Source organism: Malurus melanocephalus, unplaced genomic scaffold, assembly GCF_030028575.1.
Source record: "Malurus melanocephalus ecotype Western Australia unplaced genomic scaffold, MMel_1.1 scaffold_318, whole genome shotgun sequence".
In the NCBI taxonomy this organism is placed as follows: Eukaryota; Metazoa; Chordata; class Aves; order Passeriformes; family Maluridae; genus Malurus; species Malurus melanocephalus.
In genome coordinates this window covers 700,543-718,351 of record NW_026623550.1, presented here as the reverse complement: position 1 = coordinate 718,351, position 17,809 = coordinate 700,543, and the positions used below count along the sequence as shown (strand labels likewise).

General features: G+C 56.6%; 1 protein-coding gene across 1 annotated transcript in view; it reads right to left on the bottom strand.

Moving 5' to 3' along the window:
- EFNA2 (ephrin A2) overlaps nucleotides 1–17,056 on the bottom strand; it is a 38,953-nt gene extending 21,897 nt beyond the window's left edge. The window contains exon 1 of the mRNA XM_057377566.1: nucleotides 16,998–17,056. Coding sequence (XP_057233549.1) covers nucleotides 16,998–17,056 — 59 coding nt within the window. The remainder of the gene's footprint in view (nucleotides 1–16,997) is intronic.
- Nucleotides 17,057–17,809: the final 753 nt, after the last annotated feature.

Here is a 17,809-nt window from a genome sequence, read left to right as displayed (position 1 = left end):
GGGGTCCAGCGTGCCCCCACCCTGGCTCATCCAGAACCCCCCCAGCACCACCCTGCCAGCGCCTCTGCAATGCCAGCAGGAAGGAGGGATGCTCTGCCCCATCCCACAGGGGTCCCAGCCGGATTTTGGGGTGCCCTGACCCCTCCCACACCACCCGGGACCAGCCGTGCCCGCAGCTGGCGGGGGCCACGTGCTGCCGCGCAAACGGGGAGGGGAGGAAGCGGGAGGCACTTTAATTTGGCTATTTAAAAATAAAGAAATAACGCAGGCTTTGAAAGCCCGGAGGGGTCCCAGCGGAGGGACCTCATCCCCCCTTCAAAGGCCGCCTCTGCTTTCTTCCCCCCGCTCGCAGCACACAAAGGTGCACGAGCACTTTCGTCTCTGTGGAAAGACCTTTTTAATTGGTTCCAGGCAGAAGGTTAAAATCTCTCCCCTTCCCTGTGCGCTTGGCTAAGAGGGGAAAGGGGGGGAAAAAGGGGGAAGGCAGGGAGGAAGGGTTGGAGGGAGGCAAAACAACTCTGAATGGTGAGGTGGGGCTGAGCTGGGGGGCACCCGGGGATGGGGTGACCCCAATGTGGGGWCCAGGRTGGGTGAGGGTGACAGGGGTCCTGGTGGGATCAGGGGGTGGCCAAGGGGGCACCGAGGGGGCTGTGCCAGGCTCGGGGGCAGGAGGTGCTCCCGGGAAAAGGGAGACACTCGGTGCTTCCATGGGAGTGAAGGGTTTGAGGGTTTCTGTGTGGAATGTGGGTTTGAGGGTTTCTGCGGAGATTCCTGAAAGAAAGGGGTGGAAACGCCGGGCCTGGGGGAAGCTGGGCAGAGCARGAGGGCACCCCAGGGGCTGCTCCCACCCCTGCCTGTGCCCCTGTGACCACAAAGCAACCTCAGCACATCCCCATCCACAGCGGATTCACCCCGGGATGGCATCCTGGAGTGTCCCCGTGGCACCAGCCCCTTGCCAGTCCCATTCCCATTCCCATTCCCATTCCCATTCCCATTCCCATTCCCATTCCCATTCCCACCTCACTGTCACTGCCACCATTCTGGCCCTGCCATCTGCCTATCCCTGCCACCCTCTCACCACTGCCACCATCCTGGCCCTGCCACCCTCTCACCACTGCCACCATCCTGGCCCTGCCACCCTCTCACCACTGCCACCATCCTGTCCTTGCCATCCTTCTATCACTGCCATTATCCTGTCCCTGCCATGCTTACAGCACTGCCCCAATCCTGCCACCTTCCTATCCCTGTCATCCTCCCAGTCCAGCCATTCCCCAATCCTGCCACCCTCTCGCCATCCCAATCCTGTGATCCCATTCCTGCCATCCCCCTATCCCTTCCATCCCATCCCAATCCTGCCATCCTCCCATCCCTGCCACCCTCCAAGTCCTGCCATCCTCCCATCCCTTCCATCCCAATCCTGCCACCCTCCCATCCCTGCCATCCTCCCGGCCCTGCCATCCCAATCCTGTGATCCCAATCCTGCCATCCCCCTATCCCTGCCATCCTCCCATCCCTGCCATCCACCCAGCACTTGAGTTTCCTTTCACGGAAGGGGGAGCTGAGAAAAACGCATCAATTATTGAGCCGGGGCGGCGAGCCCGCCGCGTCCCCCTTGCTGATGCCGCTCAGGTAGAGCCGCGCGAGCCGCAGTCAGACACCTCTAACACGATTAAGCTGCAGGGCTCTGCCAGCGCGCTTCAAGGTCAACTTCTCCGAGGCTGACAAAAGGCACGGCGGGCAGCGGCTCCCCCCGCCCCCGCCCCGGGCGGCAGCACGCCGGGGACGGGCACCGGCAGCCCCGAGAGGTGGCACCGGGACAGGGGGAGCTGCAGGGCAGGATGGCAGGGGTGCCAGTGGGATGGGGATGCAGTGCTGGGGTTCCCAGTGGGATGGGGATGCAGTGCTGGGGTTCCCAGTAGGATGGGGATGACATTCTGGGATTCCCAGTGGGACAGGGAGGCAGTGCTGGGGCTCCCAGTAGGACACAGATGCAGTGCTGGGGTTCCCAGAGGGATTGGGATGCAGTGATGGGGTTCCCAGTGCAAGGGAGATGCAGTGCTGGAGTTCCCAGTGGGATGGGGATGCCATTCTGGGGTTCCCATTGGGATGGGGATGCAGTGCTGGGGCTCCCATTGGGATGAGGACGCAGTGATGGGATCCCCAGTGCAAGGGGGATGCAGTGCTGGAGTTCCCAGTAGGATGGGGATGCAGTGCTGGGGTTCCCATTGGGATGGGGATGCAGTGATGGGATCCCCAGTGCAAGGGGGATGCAGTGCTGGCATTCCCAGTAGGATGGGGATGCTGTTCTGGGGTTCCCATTGGGATGGGGATGCAGTGATGGGATCCCCAGTGCAAGGAGGATGCAGTGCTGCCATTCCCAGTGGGATGGGGATGCACTGGGGGCTCCCAGTAGGATGGGGACTTGGCTCCCAGTAGGATAGGGCTCCCAAGCCCAGGACAGGTTCCCTGTGTGTCCCCTGCAGCACAGCCTCTCCYGTCACACGGTGTGGCAGCAGCGGTCCGGCCGCACGTGGAGCAGGAATTGGATCCAGATGTTTCCCCCAGCAGCCGGAAATCGCCTCCCCCCATCCCGAGAGCGCTCAGCTGCCCCTTCCTCCGCCCCACAAAGCCCTGCTGGGGACCAGCACGGAGCAGGGCTGACAGGATGGGGTTGGGATCCATCCTGGCATGGAAAGGGTGGGCAGGGGGACAAGGCAGCTCAGGAGGGCACGAGGGTGGCATTGCCAGCTCTGCCAGRGTGCCCCTGAATTGAGGCTTGGGGACTCACAGTGACACACCACCAGGTCACACCTCAGCCCCTGCTCATCCCTTCCCAAACCATCCCAATTTCGTGCCCAGAAGAGAGATACCGACCCCACCCATGCTCCACGAGCATCCCTGCAGCAGAACAGGGATGAGTGCCCGCCAGGATGGGCGTCCTCTGTGCCAGGCAGGTGACAAAATCAAAAAATTCCCCCAAATTTCACCCTGGGAGGACCCAGCGCCGATATCCAGGGGTTGGGAAAGGGATGACAGGTGGCTCAAGCAATGGGGAATATCACACAGGTCACCCCCAGCACCATTCCTGAGAGGTTTCCCAAAGGACACCGCACCCTCGGGTCCCTGTCACCACCTCAAATCACCTCCTGATTCAGTGATGCTTCCCAGGGCAGTGGGATGGGGATGCAGCTTTCTGGCCCCGTCACAGGAATGAGGAAAAACCACTTGAAAACCTCAAAAACCCGTTTGAGGAGCCAGAACCCGAATTCCCCCCCTCTCCCGTTATTTAAAGCCCATCCAGCTCCCAAGTCCTGCAATGATGCAAGAATCTCAATTACCATTAAAAGAACGCGTTCCTGCTCCTCCATTACRGAGAAAAGCCTGAAAACCAACCCCTGGGAATTCCACAACTCTAGAAAGAAGAAAAATAAAATATTCATGTAATTTAGATTATTTAAAACCCGGCAGTTGGTAAACCAGTCCTTACACTGGAGGGAACTGGAGTTGTTCACACCTTGCAGAAGGCCAGGAACAGGTCAGGGCTGGAAAAATCAGCCATGGCCACGTGGATCCCGGTGCCACCCCGGGCACCCCACGCCCAGGATCTGGTGTTAAATGGGTTTTTAAACACCTCTGAGCTCTGGGATGTGGCGCTGTGGAAGGACAGCGGGTTATTTTTATCGTCGCGTTAGTTCCAGTTTAATTGCCGGGATGTCATTAGCGGCACGGAGCAGGGTCCGGGCCTGTGTTCTGTCCCAAAATTGGATTTTTTGAGACCCTGTTTGTGCCTCTCCTCGCACCAGCAGAGCTTGGTGACAACCAGGGACAGGGACAGGAGTCACTGGCCAGTGCCAGCCCCTCCTGGCTCATCCTCTCCCAGACCAGACTCCTCCTCCAGCTCCACCCAGCACGATGAAGACGATGGTGGCTCCCTCCAGACCTCCCTCCTCCTCTTCCTCCCTCCCCAGCGGGTCCCAGTTCCCTCCAGTGCTCTGTAACTGGGAATTCTCCAGCCATCCCTGATTCTCCAGCCCCAAGGCTCCACCGTGTCCCACCAGCCCGTCCCTCTGCCAGCTCCTCTTGGAATTCCCACATCTCCAGCACGGCCAAACACCCCTGGTTTGTGCCAGAGCCAGAGGCTGGGATCTCTCGGGTCACCCAGAACTGGGACACACACCCAGCTCGTCCCTTGGCTGCTCCCACTGGGGCTGGGCAAGACCCTCCCAGCACTGGAGAGGAGCAAATCCTGGGTTTCACACCCCAAAGGGACAGGGGATGGCAGTGCCACAGCGGGGACTCCGCTGCTGTCATCGCCCCTCAGTGCTCACAGCAGAGGAATCACCTTGGAGGAAGCCAAAACTGCCCGTCAGTGACCCCACTAATGGCACAGGGGGACGGAGATATCGGAATGTGCCCCCTGTGCCCATCAGGTGAGATCCCAACAGCTTCATTCCACCAGGAAAGCTGGGATTGTGCCCCCAGCATGGCGTCCCCAACCCGCCAGGGACCGGCCACCCCCCTGCAGCCCCCAAAATGCCCAACAGGATCAGGCACAGCATGTGGGATTTGCTGGATTTGCTTTCCCACAGGAGCATCCGAGCAGGGTGGGGTTGGCACGGGTGCCCCAGCAGGCTGGGCAGTGTCACAGGGAGGTGACAGCAAATTAATCCCAGCACAGGAACGGCTCCCAGCGGGGAAAACCTGGCTCAGGGATGCAGAGCTGCACCCCACGCTCTGGGACACCCCCTGTACCAGTGTCTATGTACCAGTGCCTCCCAGTTGAGCACTGGGGAGGTGGCACCTGGCAGGGACAAGGCCACAGAGCCCAGTGACGTTCCCGGSTGGATTTGCTTTATAGGGTCAGGGAGGAAGGAACCAGCGCGGAGATATTGAAGTGACGTTTCACCATCGGAAAAAATTAGAGTCACAATATTAATTAATCCTCAAAGCACTTTACGAACATTAACTAATTAAGCCTCCCAACCCCTCTGCGAGGTGGGAAAGGTATCACTGTCCTCGTTTTCACAGCAGCGGAAAACGAAGCGCGCGGAGGTTGACGTGATTCACCCAAGGTCGCTGCGAGTGGGGCAAAGGTGGGAACAGGATCCCAAAATCTGCTCCCTCCCAGGGGGGATCCCAAAATCTGCATTCTGAAGCCCAAAAATATTGGATTCCAGCATCCCAAGCCAGGTCGAACACCCCAGGGCAAGGTGGAGGGGACAAACCAGGAGGGATTTGTCCCCGCCGGKCCGAGGGGCAGGGAGTTAAAACAGAAACCACCGAGGGGTTTCATGGAAAGCCCCACCAACCCTGCGTGGTTTAAAAGCGATTAGAGCCCTGCCTGGGTTATCAACCGGCGTCTCAATCCCGCGGCATCGATCCGGATAATAGCCGGCAATTGTTCAGATACAATATCATAAAGTCACTTTAACTACAGCCATAAAGCTTCCCCCGCCTGCAGCACCGCTGGGCTCCCGGGGACAGCGCCGGGCCCCCGCGATGTGCTCGGGGCTGAGAGTGGCACAGGATGGTGGGGGGACCCCTGTGGGACCCCCGGAGCAGGAACAGGATCCTCAGGGATCCTCTGGGATTGGCCCCTACACTGGGAGCAGAGAGAACGCAGAGCGGACCCCGGGATCCCCTTGGCACCAATCCTAAGAATCAGCAGGGCCGGGGTTTGGGAGCTCTGAAGCTGCTGAGATTTGGTGTTTCAAGTTTGAATCTGTKGGATTTATGGGAATTAGTAGAAATTGGGATGACCCCCGCTGTCCCCACGGTTTGTCGTTGTCCCCAACACGSGGAGCTCGCGGCCGTGCAGTGTCGGGATGTGGCTCCTCCACCTCCATCCCACTGCCAGCCCCTCATCCTGGGGTGCTCCCAGCCCTGTCCAGGGCTTTGGGGTGACCAGGAGCGCTGGAGAACCCCACTCAGGAGGAGAGCGCCGCAGAACCCAGACTCCTCACCCGCCACTTCCTCACCCGCCGCTTCCCACTGCTTAATGAGCACAAAATATTTCCATGTTGCCAATTACTTGGTTCGTTTGTGCTGCTGCGGGCAGTGCTGGCGCAGGGAAAATCCCCCCGGAGCCAGCCTGGCCCCCAGGGAGCAGGGAGAGCCCCGGCTGGGTCTGCCCAATCCCCATGGTTGGATACCTCCCAGCCCCCCTCGCCCTGGGGTCACCAAACGACATTCCYGCGTCCCCGGTGACATTCCCATGGCCCCAGCGTGACACTGATGGCTGCAGTGGGAAAGCAAGCCTTTCCCAGGGTTTGAGTTGACCTTTGAGTGGCTTGGGAAAGGCTTTGGAACCCCGTTTTGGGYTTGAASCCCAGTAGATGATGGTTTGGGGTCYGACCTGTTGGTGTYAAAWTMCACCACGGAGAAAACSCCGAGCAGCACCRCAGATRTGCCAACCTCAGGCTGTCCCAGACGGGTCCATCCCTGCTTCCACCACATCCCCGGGCAGGATTCCCACCTGGAGCCCTCTCTCCTGGCTGGAATTGCYGCTGTGACCATCATCACAAAACCATTCCAGCAGGTCGGTCCCAGGAGCCGCGTTCCTCCCACCTGCGCCCATAAATCCTCCCTCCAACCCGGAGCACGGAAGTGATTTATAAGGTGGAACAAATATTACAACGTTTAAGGAAAAAAAATATAAAAAAAGTCACAAAAACCCATCCAGCTGGATTCCCCTCCCACGGGAATGAGGACTTGAGACTCCRGGATTTTGGGGAAGAGGCCGGAACAAATTGGGTTCTGGCACTGCCGAACCACCTGGATGCGGGATGTATGCTAGAATCAGCCATAGATCTGAGCCACCGTGTCCCTACACAGACCCCAAACCAGTGTGGAAGGAGCTGGGGGACTCCAGGACCTCCTGGTGGAGCTCTGGGATCTGTGGACACAAAGGGGTTTCACTGTGGACGCCCCCATCCCGCTCCCAGCTGAAATTCCCGTGTCTGGCCCAGAGCGGGCAGATGAGCTGGGCAGAGGGACATGGAGCTGTGAGAGCCACGTCCTTCCCCATCTCTCAATCACTCCACCAACATTAATTCCCTAATTTAGCCCCTGGCAGCAATCCCCACCTTACCCACRGAGAAACTGAGGCTGGGGGAGGGAGAGGCCATTTGTCTCCGGGTAATGAGCTGGAAGCCGGATCCAGGATCATTCCCCTGCTCCCGATCCAAACCTTTCCATCATAAAAGACAACGTGATGATTTATGGTTACCATTAATCAGCTTTGAAATGGAGTCCAGGTTTTCCTGGAGTCCAGATCCCAACACCAGAGAGAGAATCGGGAAGAGCCAAGGAACAATGGGAAACTGCRGGATGAGCTGGGAGAGACGGTGTTAGGGTGGCTGGAACTGAGGGACAATGACCCCAGGAGCCATCGTGGAAAGGGGAAAGTTGGGAATGCCAGGAAGGGTGGGCAGGGAAAGTCGGGAGCTGGTCTGAGGTGAAGGTCACTCCTGGGGATGGGCATTAGGAACRCGGCATTGGTTGGGATGGACGCTGCCYCCRGAGCAGGCRGAGATCTCTGTSCCCAAACCTGCYCCCAGCTCTGCCAATTCAGCCTTAAATCCCACCTCAAAGGGYCAGGAGCAATGCCAGGGCTGTGGTGACACGGTGGGGACACAATCCCGGTGTTCCGCAGGATTCGGCGCCGCGTGGCTCCGGCCAAACCGATCCCCGCGACCCCAGCGTGATCCAAGGAGACGTGGATGGAGCCTGGAGCCAGAAGCCATTTCTATTCCAGACAGATTTGGATTCTCCATTGGAAACCACACAGGAGAACCACTCTGAGCAGCATTTGCAGCCAGAATTCTGCTGCAATACGGAATTCCGTGTCCGACGGCAGCTGTGACAATGGGACAGTCACCGGGACGTGGCACAGGCACAGCCTGGCTCCATCCCCAGTCCCTCAGGTTCTTCCAACCTCCCAGCATGAAATATCTTCAAAAAGCCAAAGAGAGAGCCTGGAGTGTTCCCAAGATGGACACTAAGCCCTGGAGAATGAGGGAGGAACCTTGCAGGGTTCAGGATAAAGGAAATTYCCCAAATAAAGGATTTTGGAGCTCATCCTGTCCTCACCCAAATCCCCTAAAACAGGGATCCCAGGAGCTCACCCAGGGGTGGGAGAGCTGCTGGACACACAAAAAGAAGGAATTCCAGTTACRGGGTTTGTGCAGGTTTTTTAAAATGCAGGAAAATGGTGGAAGGTCAGGAAAAAGCAGAGCAGCGCAATGGGAAAATTGAAACATCCAAACACAAAAAGGGAGCAGAATCCTGCGGGAGAGATCTTTTCCAGCAGCACCTCTCCCACTCCCTTGGATGCCCTGCTTGGTTTGTGCTGAGAATTGGGTGAAATTTGGGAAAAGACCCTTTGGAGGGGTCGGCACATCGGCCCCGGCTCAGGCTCCTCCGGCGCCACATCGGGTAAAAAAAAACCACAATTTGCGGGAACAATGTGAGAAAAAGGGTCAGTGAGCAAACCAGSAAGGTTTGTGGGATGGGAAGCAGGGAATTCCAGCAGAAAGGCCTGGATATGGAAAAAGCTGACATTCCTGTGAAAAAGAGGGGAGAGGGGCTGACAAAAAGAAGGGAAAATTGTAAAAAAGCACTGCAAAAAAACACCGACCATTCCAAAACAACCTCGGGATAAAAACGCCCATCCCAAAGCGTGGTTGGGAAGGATAGAAACTCAAAAAGGGACACGGTCCAGGCAGCTCCACCACCCCAAATCGGCATTGCTCCGTGATCCGACCCCACTGGGGCTCTCCTGGCCCTTCAAAGCCGGGTACCCCCCGCCCCWCCCGCGCCGTCCCGGGGGGCTCTGCCCCGCGTTTTTCCACTCAATTTCCTTCCCGCGTCGGCAGGAGATAAATCCCTCTGCCGAGGCAGGCGGCCGGAACGGCAAAGCCAGCGGTGCCAAGTTTAATAAGCAACCCTGATCGAGAATCCAGATAATAATTGGGATTATCGAGCTGGCTGGGAAAGAGCTTCCTTAGCTCCTGATGGCACCGGCGCCCGGCACCGGGGTGACAGTGACACCTGCGGGGTCCCCAGCGGGTCCGGGATATCGATGAGAGATTGGGATGCACCGGGATGCTCCCGAGGAGCGGCGGGATCCATCGTTTAATATTAAAATAAAATTAAAATAATAAACCCCTTTCGGGGTGCTCCGTGCGCAGTCGGAACCTGCAGCACAAAAATCCCAAAAATCCCACGGGAACACCCCGAGGGACCCCAAATCCATCCCCACCTCTGCAGGAGCTTCCCTGCATCCCGAATTTGGAGGGGAAGACACGGAGCCGGCGCTGTCCCAGCGCCTGCGGAGAAGCTCAGCCGCCGAAATAATCCCGTCGCGGTTGGATTTTGTGCAGGGCACGAGGTTCAGGGGCTTTTTTCCTCAGTGGAAACAGGATTGGAAAAGGAAAGAATTGGGATTTTTCGAGTTCTCTACAGGGTCAGGCTGATTTTATTTTACTGCAAATATAAATAGGGCTTTTGATAAATAAATAATAAAAAAAAAATATATAAGACAGTCTAAATAAAACCCCCCTGGAAGACACGGCACGGAATCCGGAATCCTGGCAGGAATAGCTGTAGCTGGGCTGAGTGCTCTGGAATATTTGTATTTGCTGTCTAAACACTTTATCTCTTTCCCAGCACATGGGTGAGTTTTGCTCCCGTGTAATGTTCAAGGAAAAATAAACCGAGACGGATAATTCCTCCTCTTCTGCAGGAGGAAAAAAAAAAAAAAAACCAACGAAACTTGGTTGTATTTTGGGGGAAAACGGCAAAATATTTCCAGGGAAATTCGGCTGAATGTCAAGGAAATAGATGGAGGGGGCGATTGGGGTGCGGCAGGAGGAGGAAAAAGCTCGGGATGGAATGGGGCTTTCCCATTCCCAGTCATTAAAAAACCCCTATTGCCATTTTTTCCCTYTTTTTCCCCCAAAGCCTGCGGCATCGGGCATCGAAGCCGGGATTCGGCACAAAAGATCCAAAATTCAAAGTTGGATTCCTGGGGGATTTCGGGGCTGGTGGGGAAGGAGCTGAAAGAAAAAGTCCATTTGTGGAGCCGAATAAAAACGGGATTGAGTGGTGGTGTAAAACTGCAGATCCCGGGAACGCCGGCGGTGGGAACACCGGGATCGGCATCCACAGGGAACGGYGGCCCCAAACCCGGCACCGGGACTGGGTTTGGTGGCACCGACCCGGCACAGGCAGCTCTGGCATTGGCACGGACACAGGCATGAGCCTGGAGGAGGGAAATGGGGAAAATCCCACAAAACAAGGTCACGGTGGGACGTTTTTTCCTGGAAACGTCCAGGAAAGCGGAAAATTGGGAGGGTAGGAAGAGCTGATGCGCTGAGCAAACGTAGGGATGTATTCCATGGGGTCCCACCATGGCACAGGTGCATCCCAAAGGATCCCACCACGGCAGAGGTGCATCCCAAAAGATCCCACAAGGACACAGCTCAGCCCCGTGCCCGTTCCTCTCCCAGCAGCGGCACCGCTCGCTGCTCCTCCGCTCCGCTGGGCCTTGGGAAGCAAACACGGGAAGAGGAGAAAGATTTAAAAGGGGAGGAATTTAATAAAAAAAAAAGGAGTCCAAATCCCTGTTTCAGCATCCCTCTCCCTTTGTTAATGACCCARAGGAAAATGTCGGAATGGGAGCGCGGATCCGGCTGCCCCGGCGCTGATTGGCTTCACCAGAGCCGAGCGCCATCGATCCTGGGCTTTGTGCTGCAGCTGGAGATGGATCCATGATGAGATGATCCCAAAACCACCAGCACCTCCATCCCCATGGATGGGCTCACTCTGGACCCCTCACCGCCCCAAAGCACCCCTCATCAAGGGCACAGCGAAGGGCAGCTCCTTTCCCCGTCTTCATTATTATTCCAGGGAGTAAATTTTTCCTCCTTTGGAATGATTTCCCCCCACTGTTGTGGCTTTGAGCTCCTCGTCCCCCTCTGAAGTTCAGGACCCCCCGCCCCGTGCGGGGGCACAAAGCTCGGCTTCAATCGGAGCGGGGAGGACGTGGGGACTTTCCCAATCCCTTTGGAGCCACAGGAGCTGCCGCARCCCCGAGGGACATGCGGGATATTCCGGGGGCAGATGTGGAGCCCAAAGTTCTGCTCCGCATTGCAGAGGGGATGAGGGAACTCCTGGACACTCCCAAAGTGGGGAATCCCAGTAGGATCAGGGCTCTTGCCAAGGGATGGGGTGAAGCCAGGATGGGATGAGGTCAAGAGGGAGTGGAAAAGTGGAGCAGGATTTGTCCAAAACGTGGATGGAAAAAGCTTCGAGGATCCCTGGTTTAAGCACCGCTCCCAAAACGAAGGACGTGCCCTTAAGGTGACATTTGTCCCGGGTGGGGCTGGCAGGGAGATGTCACACCGGGGGTGCTCCTGGGCTCCGAGCACCAGCACAGCCCTGCCTTGCCAAAATCCACGGGGATTTGGTTTCTCCCCGGGTTTGGGGCTCAACAARGAAATTTTGGCAAAACCGTTTCCCAGCCGCCCTTTGGGACGAAGCTCCGGGCTGGCAGCTCCGTGGATCTCCCACCACCAACCCCAATTCCCACCGTCAGGAGATCCCAGAGGGAGCAGTGACCCCGCTGGTGACCCCACTGGTGACCCCAGCCCTGCCCTCACCCCCCTCCCAGCACAGCCCCCTCACATCCCCCCACAGCCCCCGCTCCGCTCGGCTTTTGAGCTGGGAGCCTCATTAGGAGGTAATTAGCTCCGGAACAATGGGAAGCTCTTTAGCAGCCCAGGCACAGCGGCAGCAACAAGCCAAGGGGGAGCGAGGGAGGAGAAATAAATAAATAACAACACTGTGACCACCCGGGAACAAGGCAGGACGGAGCAGGGACACTCCATCCCTCTGCCCTGCTCACAGCCTGGTCCCTTCCCGCTTTTCCAGCTGGGATTAAACCATCCCACACCCAAACGGCCCCATGGGCACCGTGCTCCCCCAAACAGCTCCCACCCAGCCGGTGGGAAAAGCTATGGGGTCCCCAAATGTGGAAGGGATGGGCTGGTGGCAAAGAGTCTGGACCCACAGACGGCCCTAAACACAGCCCTGGCTTTTGTGGGGTTGCAGAGACGCTTCTGGAATCCATCTGGCAAAGGCCAAAGCGGCCACCGGTTCATCCCAACATTTCTCCAGCTCTGGGGAATCATGGAATCRTTTGGGTTGGGAAAGAGCTCCAAAATCATCGATTCCAAGCAATGATCCGGCCTGGGGAATGTCAGAGCACAGCRCTTCCCGCTGCACTTGCAGAGGCCAAACAGGGCCTGGTTCTGTTTTTGGGATCAATCTCCAGGCAGAGGGAAGGGGATGGACATTGGGATGAGCATTGGGTCACGAGAAAGGGAGAAAGGGAATTTAAACTCCTCTTAGGGGCTGAAGGTAACAGCGCTCCGAGCCGCTCGCCTTCCATAAATCCCATTAAATCCAACCAAGCAGGGCAGGATCTCTGCCCCGAGTGGGGAAAACCAGCTCGGATCAAAACGGAGCCTCGGAAATCATGATTAATATCTAACACAAAAGAACCGAAATTGTCACCATCAGGAACGAGGAGCTATTTAAGGAACAATTGCTGCAATTTTCCAGCCAACCCGGCAGCTGAACCTTGTCAGGCGCAGGCAGGTACGGTTTCATCCGGCTCCAGCCGCGGCACCGGGACGGACACGGCCGGACAGAYGGACAGATCTGTGCCTGGAGCCAGGTAAACCCACAGCCAGGAACATCCCGGAACCCCCAGGTAGGAATTCCAAGGGAATGTCACACAGGGGTGGCACAGCGTTGGCACACAGAGAGGGGTGTTGGCATTGGGTTATTTGTGTGTGTAAAGTGTATTTGTGCGGAGGGGGGGGCGAATAAACACCCACATTTATAAATAAATTTATAAATGATATCATTTATATTTATATGGACATAAGTGCATTTTTATATAAATATATAGGTATATAAACACATAGGTGTATAAATATATGGGCTAAAAGCAGCGCTTTTAAAGCTTTCCAAAGTACCTGAGGGCATCCCTCACCCCCTGGACSGTTCCCACTGCCCACCCTCCATCCCACCAGGACACCCCAAAATCCAGGAGGGGTCCTGGGGACCGTGTGACCCTCCAGCAGCTCCGCATGCCCCCGGCCCATCCTCGCATTAGGATGCGGCGCATGGCCGGCATTTGGATACCAAATGTGCAACCAGCAGGGAATGTAATTGCGGTCCCTGGAAAGGGACAGGCGGAGACGGAGACGGGCACGGAGAGAGAATCCTGTCAGCGACGCCGGCCCGGTGGTGTCTGCTCTCCATTAACCACTCGCCGCAGCCCTGGGCTGGTGAGGAATTGCTAACACGGCTTAACGGGCTGGAAAAGAGGGGTGGGAAGGGCTGGGAGTGATCTCGGCACAAAGGGAGAGCAGGAGGAGGAAAACTAAGAGAGCRGGAGAGGCGCAAGACGAGGCCGAGMGSTGGCACACCCAAACACCCAACACCCCAAACAGGGGCTTGGCATGATGGGGATACAGGAACAGCCCCAGTGCCAGGGTTAAAATTCACATTAAAACAGGAACAGCCCYAGYGCCARGGTTAAAATTCACATTAAAATCACTCCAGGGGGAACAGGGTGTGATTATTTCACAGGGCCCCAATATGATGCCTGTGGGAGCAGAGAGGGAGGATACAGAGGACTAGGGACATGTAGGGATGGGGGTGACCCCAAAAGTCCCAGCCAGAGCCAGGACATGGAGGTTTTGGGATCCAGCCCTGCTCCAGCAGGGAGACACGGGTGGGATCCCCCAGGCCAAGTCCTCTTGCTCAGCCACCCCTCTGCAGCTACAAATTCCACTGGAAAAAAACAGATGTGGCATCGCCTTCCCTCCCTCGATGGAGAGGTGGCACACACAGCCACCAGCGGCCTTGCCATGGCCCCTCATGACACACAGGTGGGCAAGGAGTGGTCAGTGGGTCACAGTCATGGCTCTCTTGGCCACGGCCACCGCACTCCGGGCTCTCGGACAAAGCACCAGCGACCGGCAGGCGCCGGGGCTGCAGCTCCAGGAGAAGGGAACGCAGGAAAAAGAGGGCACAAAATCCAATGGGGTTTGGAACACGACCCAAATCCCCTTCAAGACGTGCTCCCCTTCACCTCAACCCCACCACCCCTCAGGCACGGGGCACTCACCCCTCCAAGGACCCCCCAAAATCCTGCTCTGCCATCACCGCTGGCTCCGAGCATCACCTGGCTCCGTAAATCCCCCCGCCAGAAACCATTTCTCCGGTCCCCGATCCCGGGATTGGGGAGTGCAGAGGAGCAGAACAGAAATCCCAGCTGTGCTCACAAACCACGCCGAAAAATAATACAGAAATCAGCAAAAGAGCCGTGCGGAGGCAGCGCCGTGACCTCGGCGTTAAACCAGGCCATGGGCACGATCCCGCCCGGTCCCGGGGATCTGAGCTGTGAACAGAGGGAGGAAAACCCCCGGCACTTTGCACATTCCTGCCGTGGATCCAGAGGCACGGCAGTGACCGCGGGATTGCGTCGGCTGCGGGAACACCGACCGGCATTATTCGGGAATGACGATTCCCTGCCCGTCACCCGGCTGTCGGCAGAGCGGGGKACAACAGGGACAAATCCCAAACCCTCTGTTTTTTCTCGGCCTCTCGGGGGTTTCCAGCATGGCCCTGAGGCCGTGGGTCACGATCACAGCACTAGGGACTTTCTGAGGACAGGTCACTTTTTTCCACAGGTTTTTTCCCCCATAACACGGAGGTTTTCCCAGATCCTTGATTTTTTTTCCGCGCGCCGAGACGTCCACCCCAAACCTTCCACGGCGTGGGGGCCAAAACTGGACACCCCAACCTGCTGGTGATTCTGGACACTCCAGCACCTCCAGCTCAACCCAGTTGGCTCCCAAGGCAAATCCACCTCAGAATCCTACGGGCGAGGGGTTCCYGCATCACCGGCCGGAAAACAYGGAGCGACGGCGGGAAGAGCCCTGYGTGTCGTGCCGGACCCCTGCCCRYGGTGCCAGACTGGGGGAGAGCCCCAAAATCCCATCCATGGGTCCAACACCTCGGACATGACCAATGGATCCACTCGCCACCGGCCCAGCCACAGCCAACGGATCCACTGCCCATCGGCAGCGCYCGTACGTGGCACGGAGCAAAAATCCACACGGTACCAAAACTGCCCGTTATTATATAATTCTACGTTCATCATCCTTTGGTTTTTTTTTTCCCGGATAACCCAGGAGTTCCATCCAGCCGAATGTTTTCCCAGCGCATCCTCCCAAAAATCATTTAAAAATAAAAATAAACCTTGTAAATCCACAGCGAGTGGTTAAATCTCTCCCCAGAATAGGGAAATTGCAGCATCCCGAGGTACCACTTATTTTTAATTTAGCCCCAATTATGAAATATAGAATTATTCTAATCTGGGTAAATCATATCGACCATGAGATTTATTCCTGTCTTTTTTATAAAATATAGATTGCTGTATAAACCTGAGGAAAAATATTTAGTGGCAAGAAGGTCTGTGGGTTCAAACAGGGCATTTTAACCTTGGGTCTTTTCCCCTTTTTTTTTTAACCCCTTTTGATTTCCCCCTTATTAAATGAGATGTTGGGAAAAAGAACAAAAACGAGCCACGAAAAAAAGCATAAATACATTTTTCCTTCATTTTTAAGAATGAGACGCTCTCGTAGTAACTCCAGAGACAAAATAAACCCACCGCTGGGTTCAAAAAGGGAATAAGCAGGAAACTCAATGGCAATTTCAATCTTTGCAGCCCCTAATAAATTGCCTCGAATTCCGAGAGCCAAAGGCGCAGGCGGGGAGCGCTGGCGACACGGGGCGCTCCCACATTGGGGAAATTTGGGTCACATCCCGGAGCCAGGCGCTGCGGACGTGCCTGCTGAACCCACCAGCCATTGTCTGCTCTTCCCTCACAGCCCTTCGCGCTTTCCTCCGCTCCATTTTTATTTCCAGCCCCCCCCCCCCCCCCCCAACCCCAACCCCAATCCTCGAAAATATTTTCCCTGCCAACAGCAGATTTGGAAATATTTAAATCTATGGAGCTATGGAATAACGATCCGCCGTGGATTTTTCGAGGAGGAATTGTYGGCGGCCTCGACGAGGGGGTGAAGGGGATGGAGCCGGCGCCATCACCGGGTCCCGGGACGCCCATCACCAGCAGCCAAGGGGCTACTTTGGGCTGTTGGCACCACCGTCAGAACCTTTGGGTGCCAAATCCCATCCCCAGGAACCCGTGGGTGCCAAATCCCAAATGTCAGAAACCTTTGGGCGCCAAATCCCAGCCGTAGGAACCTTTGGGTGCCAAATCCCAGCCACCGCCCCAACCGCCCTCGTCTCCGGGATGTTGGAGTTGGACCGGGGTGGGGGTTCCCTCACACATGTTTGGCATTTGGGAGAACAAAAGAAAAGAGCCCAAAGTGTGGGAGCTGTGGGGGGAGAACCGGGAGACGAAACCAAAAACTTCGCAATGGGCATAAAAAAAAAAAAAAAAAAAAAAAAAAAAAAAAAAAAAAAAAAAAAAAAAAAAAAAAAAAAAAAAAAAAAAAAAAAAATAAAAAAAAAAAATATGTAATTCCCTGGCTCTTACAATCCTCCACAAAAATGTGAGGGAGATAATAAAATCCATATGCACCACGGGCGGCCCGCGGTGGAGGCACCGCCGCCAAGGCACCGCCACCAAGGCACAAAGGGACGGGCTCACCCCAATTTCGGGGTGGCACGAGGGACACGGGTGGGTCCCCCCAAAGGGATCGTGGAGCTCGGATGGGCGCCGGGTGCCACTGAGGATCCTCAGCCCCGTGAACGTCCCGGCGCCCAAACGCTGCCGGGAACTTCACCCAACTGCGCCGGTGCCATGGAGGGACAGGAGGTGGCACCGAGGGTCCCCTCATGGATGGCAGCAGGGGATGAGCCACCCGCTGCTGGAGGAGCTGCCTCACGTCGCTGGCAGCCCAGGGGACGAGGACCAGGCCACGCTGTGCTCCTCGAGGCCCCTCATCACGCAGGGATTGAGGGGGACAAAGAACCCCCTGTTTGACCCAGAAAACAGGGCAGCCCAAAGCCGGGGGCTACGGGGACAGCAGCACCCACCAAACTCATCCCTCACTGCTCACAGACACTGCCAGGCTTGKGAGAACTTTGAGGGATTTTGGGGAAAATGAGGGTTTGATGGCTGGTTTYTGTTTTTATAGGAGTTGCCACAAATGGAACCGTTCAGAGCCCGTAGGGTGTCCCCAAAGGGCGGCTGGGGGGTCCCGAGGGTCCCAACCACCTGAGCATTCCCAGAGAAKAATTCCTCCTGCTCCCAACTCACCAACAGTTTTTGGTTCCTCAAAACCACGAACAAAGAAATACGACAGAAACGAAACTCTTGCACCCCAAAGAAAACCCACTCGGTGGGGAAAAAAACACACAGAAAAATTGAAATTCCAACTGGAGTCAGGAAACGAAGCCAACTGTGGGGACTGCGCTTCCAGGATGGAAATGACCCGGGAGCAGCAGGGCCGGGCATCCCCAGCTCCGCACTCCCGGTCCCCGGCATCCCCTGTGCCTCCCTCAAATCCATTTTGCCATTTTTTCCCAAAATCATTATTTCCGACCCCCCCGCAGCCGCACCCGCCGCTTTGGCCGAATTTCGGGGTTTTTTTTTGCAGAACCCTCATCCCTGGAGAGGGACCGGGGGGGGCGGGGGGAGGAACTTGAACTTCCCCGAAGTTGGGCGCGGAGGGGCCGGGGGAGCCGAGCCGCAGCC